The sequence below is a fragment of the Microtus ochrogaster genome, chromosome 7, assembly GCF_000317375.1.
Source record: "Microtus ochrogaster isolate Prairie Vole_2 chromosome 7, MicOch1.0, whole genome shotgun sequence".
NCBI classification, from domain to species: domain Eukaryota; kingdom Metazoa; phylum Chordata; class Mammalia; order Rodentia; family Cricetidae; genus Microtus; species Microtus ochrogaster.
Window position 1 is genome coordinate 23644651 of NC_022014.1, and position 9856 is coordinate 23654506.

The 9856-nt window shown below is 45.4% G+C and overlaps 1 protein-coding gene across 2 annotated transcripts in view; it reads right to left on the bottom strand.

The window, feature by feature from the left end:
• Prpf8 (pre-mRNA processing factor 8) overlaps nucleotides 1-3301 on the bottom strand; it is a 25946-nt gene extending 22645 nt beyond the window's left edge. The window contains exons 1-6 of one of the 2 annotated variants that reach the window (XM_005349550.3): nucleotides 3227-3301; nucleotides 2929-3039; nucleotides 2310-2478; nucleotides 742-906; nucleotides 414-632; nucleotides 115-327 (exon numbers count right to left, since the gene is read on the bottom strand). In XM_005349550.3, coding sequence (XP_005349607.1) covers nucleotides 115-327; nucleotides 414-632; nucleotides 742-906; nucleotides 2310-2478; nucleotides 2929-3028 — 866 coding nt within the window. In that variant the 5' untranslated portion in view covers nucleotides 3029-3039; nucleotides 3227-3301. Of the gene's footprint in view, nucleotides 1-114; nucleotides 328-413; nucleotides 633-741; nucleotides 907-2309; nucleotides 2479-2928; nucleotides 3040-3226 lie in introns of those variants that run through there. The other variant, XM_026780189.1, reaches the window with a different exon arrangement.
• Nucleotides 3302-9856: the final 6555 nt, after the last annotated feature.

The window sequence follows — 9856 nt, forward strand, 5'->3', positions numbered from 1 at the left end:
TTCGAGACCAGCCTGGTCTACAGAGCTAGTGCCAGGACAGGCTCCAAAGCCACAGAGAAACCCTGTCTCGAAAAACCAAAAAAAAAAAGAAAATTGACATTCTCCACAACTTACTGTAGGTTGATGTCTCGAACAAGAGGTTCAAATTTGGGTCCTCCAGGAATGGCCATATTGAGTGCCTTAGAGGTAAAGAAGGCCTTCAGATCAAACAAATAGAAGTAGTTGTCATCCACCAAGTCAGTCAGAAGCTGATTGGCCAATCGGTAGAGAGTGGACATCATAGGCAGTGTAAACTGCCAGCGTTGGTAAGTGGAACCATTAACATACCTAGGGAAAAGATGGAGAGCCCATATCAAGTAAGCATTGATCCAAGCCACTTACCCACCACCTCCTCAGGGGATAGTTCCACTCACTTCCTACTGTCTCTCAAAGGCTGGTGGTCATAGAACCAGTCCAACACAGGGGCATCCTCCTCAGGGTCCAACTCTAGCTGAATGGCTTCCAGTGGCTCAACATCTAAGATGTTGTCAGCATAATCCAGGGGCGGTTCCTCGTCATCAAATGGGGGGAACCGCATCCTCTTGAAATGCCTCCTGTCTCTTTTCTCTCGACGCATCATGATCCACATCGATCTAGAAGGCAAGACAGTTTCTACCCACGGCTCCTTCACTGCCACTGCCACCACCCCTAAGTACCACACCACCCACCATCACCCACCCACCACACTTCAGCCCTTCTCACCCCCACTGGGAGATATAAACAGGCTCGATAACCCAGGGAATCTCGTTGACAAAGGAAATGGCGCCAGTGATGTGGTAGAGAACAGGCACATCCCGAATCTGCTCCCAAGGCATGGGCATGTTCTCCAGGAGCTTGAGAACGGCATGAGGCATATACTTGAGGGCTCTGCAACGTGAGCAAGGAGACCATTAGAGACGACCAAGTCTTCTGGTATCTGACCCGTGCTGATTGCCATAAATGATCACACGTTCCATAGAAAATGCTGCCATATAGTCCAAAGCCCCAAGCTAGGACTCCAGTCCTTCAACTCCTCAATCTTCACTATTGTCACTGTCCCTTTCAAATGTCTTAGTTCCGCCACACCAGGACTCGGCCTCTATAAACCAACCGTTGTCCTTCAGAAGGCAGCTTCCTTCTGCCCTTCGTATGAAAACCAACACATTCACTGTACTAGGCTGCAACCATTTGTCTCTCATCTGTCACGCCACTAAAAGGCTCTTAAAAGGAAAGAGGATCAAGTTCGAGGCCAGCCTGGTCTATGGCACGAGTTTCAAGAAAGGTCCAAAAGCTACACAGAGAAACCCTATCTCAAAAAAGGAGAGGACCAATACTGTCTGTCCGCAGCTATATTTTAAGCATCAAGAGCAATAACAATAGTAATTAATAATGTTTGTTGTTGTTTGAGACAGGGTCTCAGCATAGGGCCCTGCCTGGCCTGGAACTCACTCTGCAGAACGCTAGATTCACCTGCCTCTGTCTCCCATGTGTAGGGATTCAAGGCCTGTGCCAGCACATCTTGCTTATGTTGTTTTTAACGAAGCATCTCATGGAATAGTCCAAGCTGGCCTCAAGCCTGTGAGTCTCCTGTCTCTGCAACCCGAGTACCAGGACTATAGAGGTGTGGAGGCATACACTCCCGTGGCTGGTTAGGAAATTATTTTTGAAATGAAACTTCCAAGGTTTCCCTACACCAACTCACTAAACAGGCCAAATCTTTGTATCCAAATGGAATGCTAAGAATCTCTGCAGCTTAGGGTTGAAGAATAGTGGTAGAGAGATCCCAAGTTCTGGTGACTGGAAAGTTAAAGGCAAACATAGTGCATACAGTGTCTCAGTCTGAGCGTCAAACAGTTCAGAAAAACAGACATTTTACAATGACATTAGCAGGCAAAGCAGAGCAATGGCGTAAGTAGAAGATGTGAACCATATCACAGAATTCCAGTGGTTCTTCCTCACTCTTATAACCATCACTATGTACAGTTAGGAGCACGGTGGCACACGCCTTTAATCCCAGCACTTGGGAGGCAGAGGCACAGGAATCTCTGGGTTTGAAGCCAGCCGGTCCTGGTCTACAGCAGGGCAACATAGGGAAACCCTGTGTATATATGTGTGTGTGTGTGTGTGTGTGTGAGAGAGAGAGAGAGAGAGAGAGAGAGAGAGAGAGAGAGAGATTACAAATGATATGAGAGAGAGACATTACAAATGATATGACAGTCCCTCTATCCACCACTGTTAATATGGGGAGAGACACCAAACTCCACATGAAATTATCCCAGGCTATTGCTTACCCCAAATAGACCCTTTTGTCATGGCGGAACTTCCTGTTGGTCATGTCTCCATGGTCTCGAATGATCTTCCTGACATGTTCTGGGGGCATGTCTTCCTTCTGAGCATCCACAAACCCAAATTTCCGCTTCTCTGCATAGCGCTTGGCCTGCAACTGCTGCCATTTTCGAGCTATAACGACACCTCAGTTTAAAGGGCTGCACACCCTTTCCACAGTTATACTCTTGCCCCTATGGTACCCCCCCCCCCAATTCTTTGGCACGGATACTCCCTGCCAAGCATCTTGACATTTTACAACCCCCAAACCACCTGACATTTTTCCAAAGGATGTTTAGAATGCTGTCTAATTCCTTCACTGTAAAGCAAGCTCCATAAAGGGAGCCCTCCAAAAAGGACTTTTGTCTCCACTGCTATAAGACACACGAGCGCGCGCACACTAGCTCCTGCAAACAACTGTTGCTTCCAATCTTTCAATGATTTGACGAAATAAAAAAAAATTAATCACGGCTAACAAGGGATCAGACCCCCGATGATCTGCCTACTGAGGATGAAGGGTACCCGCCTGCACGTTCCGGCCCGCGCGCGCCGTTCCCACTCGGCCGATTCCCACCCGCCCCTCACCTTTCTCCTGCAGCTTCTCCTCTGACATGTAGTCCGGCAGCGGGGCTAGAGGGCCGGGAACCGGGTTACCCGGCCCTCGGTAAGGAAACACTCCGGCCATGCCGGAAGAATCTGGGGAGAAGGAAGCCAAAACTAAGCCGCTAGGCCCGGGCCCACAAGGGGCAAATGGAATGCGTCCGGAGCCACCTGGCCTGCACGCCGGGCGGGCTGAGCGCTTGCAGCCGGGGCCTGACGCTGCTCTTCAGTCCACTCCGCCCACCCGACCGTCTGCAGCCCAGCTCGGACACCGGCCACCCACCTGTCGCCCCTCACTCAGGTAGCGGCTAGGCCCACAGAGCAATGGCGGAAAGACGACGTCCGCTCCGCGTTCGCAACTCCAGGAAGTGCGCAACAGGGTTCAGAAACTCACCCAATAGACATCGAGATGCTCTGATGGATTAGCCAAAGCCCCAATTGAAATTGCAGTCCGAGCAAAGGGGGCGGGTCTAATAGTGGATTTCTGGGCGAGGGGCGTGGCCAGGGTAGCCTCTCCAGTCGGATCGATTTAAGAAGCCTCTAATAGAATTGATGTTTAATTGGCTATTGACGTTGCTCCCCCCAAAACCATTACAATTTTAAGAAGTTTGCCTACGATGCACATTTTTCCTGTATTTATTCTTCTGAATTCAGAGCTGATACGTAGTACTAGCTCCAACTCAATGAATCCTTTGTTCGTCTGTTCATTTTTTTACATTATCGTTAGAGAGAGCCCACTACGTACTAGGAAGTCAAACAACTCTTGGAAGCACAAGAGGGAAGGCTGTCAAGAATGCAAGATCTGGACTTGGAATATACCTCGGAAGAGGGGTATAGGGAAAGAGAATCAGAAATATAAGGTCTGGGGCTGGAGAGATGGCTGAGTGATTAAGAGCATTGACTGTTCTTCCAGAGGACCTAGTTCGATTCTCAGCATTCACGTGGCGACTCACACTGTCTATAATTCTGATTCTAGCGGATCTGATACCTTCTTCTGGCCTCTATGGATACTGCACACATGTGGTACCCATAAATACTTGCAACCAAATACCCATACACGTAAAATTTAATTTTTTTTCAAAAAGAAATTCAAGGTCTCCCGAGATGAGGCGTGGAAAAAAAAAGAAATTCAAGGTCATTCTCAACTATGTAAGGTTTAAGTCCGGTGTTTGCTATGTGAGACCATACCTCAAAAACAAAATAAATATATACCAAAGATTCTTTCTGTCTCTTTTTATATGTATAAGTGCTTTATATGTATAATTACCTTCATGTATATCTATTACCACATACACAGCTGGTGCACATAGAGATTAAAGAAGACATTAGATCCCCTGGAACTGGAGATGGCTGTGATCCATCACTTGGGTGCTGGGAATCTAGGTCCCCTGCAAAAGCAAACAAATGTTTTAACCCCAAGCCATCTCTCTCCCAAGAGCTGAAGATTCTTGTAGAGTTTGTAATGCAGTGTGATGGGCACTGGCAAGCAGGGCATGCTAACTTGCCTTCAGGGCAAGGGTTTTTGTTTGTTTATTTTTTTTAACTTAATGCTTGCTTACTATGAGGCACTAGTGCAAACAATGAAATAAACTAAAAAATAAAAATAAAAATCCTGCCAGTCATGGTAGTAATCCCAGCACAGGGGGCAGTAGTAAGTGAATCTCTGTGAGTTCAAGGCTAGCCTAGTCTACAAGAGAGAGAGAGAATATCAAAACTAAAGTAAAATAAAAATCTTCCTTTGGAAGATAGGAAGAGTTAGCCTAGAAAATGTAAAATTTTAAAAAGTCTTGGGGGAATTTCATTGATTGTGTCTTCTTTCTCCTTCCTCTATCTGGCAATGATCACTTTAACTCATGCTATAGACAAAAATTAATTCAGTGTGAATTGTGGGAAAATTAAGGGCAAAAAAAAAATCTTAGAAACATAGGCACAACACTGGGTATGTATCATTGTAGAGTATTTCCCAGAATTGCAAGAAAGAGGAAAGTGTTTTAGACTGGCAAAGGTTCATAGGTTCATGAGTGGGAAGGATTCACCCGAAGCAAATGAACAGACATAAAGTAATTCCAGGTGGCTGAAACTGCTCCGATAAAGCTCTTCTGTTTACTTTTCTCTCTGCAGTGTTAAAAATTGGACCCAGGACTTGATACAAACTGGAGGTGCCCTCTACCACTAAGCTATGCGCCCAGATCCTAGAGTGAGCATGCAGAAAGAATATTTTCCAACACCGGGGAAGCTGAGGCAGGAGGGTAGAAAGCTGAAGGCCAATCTGGGCTGAATAGCAAGGCTTTGTTAAAAGAGGGGAGTGGAGAGGAGGAAATGAAGGAGGTCAGAAGAGTGGAGCAGAGTAGAGAAGGGGTTAGGAGAAATGGGATGAGAGGGAGGGAAGAAAGGACCGGAGCAAATTTAGGAAGAGAAATTACTCCGGAAAAAACAGCCAGCAGAGAAGCTGGCAATGGCAGCAAGTTTGGGTTTGGCTCCAACATTATCATGGTCACTATAGTGAAGTCCTTGTAATGACAGTCACTGTGTGTTAGACATAGGTCCATGTTCTGGTAAAGTTCCAACAGAGTCTATAGTTTTATTAATATTGTTGTACAAACATCAACTTTCTAGTTTGATTGTCACACTATGGTTCTGAATAAGTGTTCAGAAGCTGGAGAGATGGCTCTGTGGTTAACAGTCCTTGTTGATCTTACAGGGGACCTGGGTGTGGCAGTTCATAACCATCTCTCACTCCAGCTTCAGGTAATCCAACAGCCCCTTCTGGCCTCTACAGGCACCTGCATGCATGTGGTGCACATACAGACACTCACATGTACACATAAAATAAAAACAAATATTTTTAACAGTGTTAAGCTTTTGTTTGTTTGATTGATTGATTTTTTTTTCCGAGACAGGGTTTCCTGGAACTCACTCTGTAGACCAGGCTGGTCTCAAACTCAAGAGATCCACGTGCCTCTGCCTCCTGAGTGCTGGGATTAAAACATTCACCACCTAGATTTGATTTCCAGCACCCACATGGTTGCTCACAACCATCTGATCCCAATGTCCTCTCCTGGCTTCCTTGGGCACCAGTCACACAAGTGGTTCACAGACATACATGTACTCAAAACAATCAAATATATAAGGTAACAAAGAAAAAGATTACAAGCATGGCCTACTCGGCACTTGTTTGGTGAGACTGAGTTCCAGGCTGTTCTAAGGCTCATGGATCCCTTTGTCTCTGTTTCTAAGCACTATAGAGACAATCCACACCCATGCCCAGCTCTGCACTTTTTAAAAAGACAGACTTAATTCACTATATATATTATATATCCTATGTGGTGGCCAGATATGGAGCCCAGGGCCTCTGAATGGAGAGTCTGGGGTAGGTTTTCACAAGATGGTGGGTGAATTCCTGCTAAGGAGACCTGGTGAACACACTCTCTTAACAGAGGTCAGGGGCCAAAACAATTATTAGAATTTTTCTTTTCTTTTTCTTTTTTTTTTAAATATTTATTTATTGTGTATACCATATTCTGCCTCCATGCATGTCTGCAGGTCAGAAGAGGGCACTAGATCTCATTACAGATGGTTGTGAGCCACCATGTGGTTGCTGGGAATTGAACTCAGGACCATTTAGGCAAGTAGGTGGTGCTCTTAACCACTGAGCCATCTCTCCAGCCCTTCTTTTCTTTTTCTTTCTCTCTTTCTTTTATTTTTTGAAACAGGATCCTATACAAACCAGCAGCCCAGACTAGCCTCAAATCCTCTATGTGGCTAAGGTTGTCACTGACTTTTGGTCCTTCTACCTCTACTTCCCAAATGCTGGGATTACAGGTATGCATCACCAAATCAATTTATCCAGTGCTGCTATTGAACTCAGAGCTTCATATATACTAGGTAAGTTTGTACCAGCTGATTTACACCCCCAGGCTCTGGATTAGAAGGTCTCTGTTTCTGTATTCATGATTATTTTTGTGGTACTTGGGATTGAAGTGCATACTGGGCAAGCATTCTACCTCTGAGTTATAGGCCCAGCCTTCTTTTTTATTTTTTTATGTTTAGTGATGTTTTTCCATGGGTGTTGGGTCCCTGGAACTGGAATTGCAGACAGTTGTGAGCTGTCAAATGAGCCCTGGGAATTGAACCCAGGTCCTCTGGAAGAGCAGCCAGTGCTCTTAACCACTGAGCCGTCTCTCCTGCTCCCAGCCTCCTTTTTTTAAACCTTTTATTCATTTTATGTATTTTGTGTGTATGAGTGTATACATGTATATATGTACAACACGTGTGTGCCTGATGCCCACAGAAGACAGTATGTTGGATCCCCTGGAACTGGGGGTACAAACAGTTGTGAGCGATCATGTGGGTGCTGGGAATCAAGCCCAGGTCCTCTGTAAGAACAAATGTTCTTTTTTTTTTTTTTTGGTTTTTCGAGACAGGGTTTCTCTGTGGTTTTGGAGCCTGTCCTGGAACTAGCTCTTGTAGACCAGGCTGGTCTCGAACTCACAGAGATCCACCTGCCTCTGCCTCCTGAGTGCTGGGATTAAAGGCGTGCGCCACCATCGCCCGGCCCTGCTTTACTCTTAAGATTTATCTGTTTATTAATTTATGTGTGTTGTTTTCCCTGCATGTATGTATGTGTACCATGCACATGCCTGATATCTGTGGAGACCAGAAAGGACATTAGATCCTTGAAACTAGAGTTACAAAGGGTTGTGAGCACCCATGTGGGTGCTGGGGATTGAATTTAGGTCTTCTGCAAGAGGGATAAATGCTCGTCACCACTGAGCCATTTCTCCTGCATGCTAGCCTTGACAGAGCCTCATTTAACTTTCCAAGTTACCCTATTGCCTTCCTCACTCCGCCCAGTAGCTGGATTTTAGGCCTGTGCCACCAGACCCAGCTCCTTTGGACTTTCTCAGTGGTATTTAATGACGCAGCTTTTTTGTTTTGTTTTGTTTTTTGTTTTTCAAGACAGGGTTTCTCTGTAGCTTTGGAGCCTGTCCTAGAACTAGCTCTGTAGACCAGGCTGGTCTCAAACTCACAGAGCTCCACCTGCCTCTGGCTCCGGAGTGCTGGGATTAAAGGAGTGTGCCACCATCGCCCTGCTGACACAGCACTTCTAATTCATATAAAGTCCAACTTGTTGATTGCTTTTATCCCTTACAATTTTGGTGTCACAATGATTAGAATGCATTACCTAACTCAAATCATGACAGTCTCACCTTCCAATGTCTTTTTCCATGGTGGTGGTGCTAGAAACAGAACTCTGGGCCTTGCTCAAGTCAGGCAAGTGTTTTTCATTGGGTTACACATCCACCCCTACTCCTGATTTCTTCTAAGATATTTTTTTATTCATTTCGGCTCTTATAGGACTATGATTCACATCAAGTTAGTTTCTGGGCAGAGTGTGATGCAGGGATCTAAATGTTTTCTTTTCATGAGAATGCTGGCTAGTTTTTATGTCAACAGTACACAGGCTAGAGTCGTTTGTTTTGGAAGAGTGACCCTCAATTGAGAAAATGCTCCCACCAGATTTTGGCTTGTGACCAAACCTGTGGTGCATTTTCTTGATTGATGATGGATGTGGGGAGGGGCTAGCTCACTGTGGGCAGTGCCACCCCTGAGCTGGTGGTCCTGAGAGCTATAGGAAAGCTGCCTGAGCAAGTCAGTAAGCAGCAACGCCATGACTCCATCAGCTCCTGCCTCCAGGTCCTGTTTGAGTTTCTGCCCTGACTTCTCTCAGGAATGGACCATGCTGTGGAAATGTCAGCTGAAATAAAGTTTCCTCCCCAGGCTGCTTTTGGCCATGGTGTTTATCACAGCAGTAGACACCAGCACAATTGATAGAAAAGGCCGTTCTTTCTCTGTTGAAATGCCTGGATGCTTTTGTCTGAAATCAGCTGACCATGTATCTGTTTTTACTTCAATGCTATTCGTTGATGAACACGCTTCCCTTTACATTCTCTGTGTTATTGTTGCAGATGCATGTAAAAACTACTTTCGGTATAAAAGCTGCTAACCTAATTTTTAGTTTCATGTATTATTAGTGTCTGAGAAGGACATCCTTTTCTCATGGCACACACGCAGAGGTCAGAGGACAGCGTCAGAGAGCTGGTTCCCTCCTTCCACCATTACATGGGTTCCAGACAATGAACCCAGGTTCTCAGGCTTACAAGGCAAACTTCTTCACCTGCTGAATCCTCTAGCAGGTCCTTGTCTGCTTGGTTTTGTGATGTTGAGAATTGAACTTGGAGGTTCAGCAGTGGTGGCGCACGCCTTTAATCCCATCACTCAGGAGGCAGAGGCAGGCAGTTCTCTGTGAGCTTGAGTCCAGCCTGGTCTACAAAGCAAGTTCCAGGGCATCCAGGGCTACACAGTAAATCTCTGTCTTGAAAAAGCAAAACAAAACAAAACAAAAAGAAAAAGAAAATTGAACTTTGGAGTACTTGCATATGAATGCTCTACCACTGAGTCACAATTCCAGCCCACAAAGAGTTAATAAAGAAACAGAACCATGGGGCTGGAAAGGTGAAGAGATGGTTAAGAGCACATAGCGCTCTTGCAAAGGACTCAGGCTCGGGTTCCAGCACGTGCAGGGCAGTTGACAACTCCTGTAACTCCAGGGGATCCCATACCCTCTTCTGGCCCTCTCAGGTTTCTTTTTACACATAGCACACATTCACAAAAGTACATAAAACTAACTAAAAATAAAACCTAAAAAGAAAGAAAGAAATAGAACAACAGGTCTGAGAAGGTAGCTCACTGGAAGAGTGTTTGCCTTCTGTATATAGGGTCTTGAGTTCAGTCCTCAGCAGCACCAAAAAAGAAGAAAGAAAGAAAGGAAAGAGAGAAAGAGAGGAAGAGAGAAAGAGAGAAAGAGAAGGAGAGAGAGAGAGAGAGAGAGAGAGAGAGAGAGAGAGAGAGT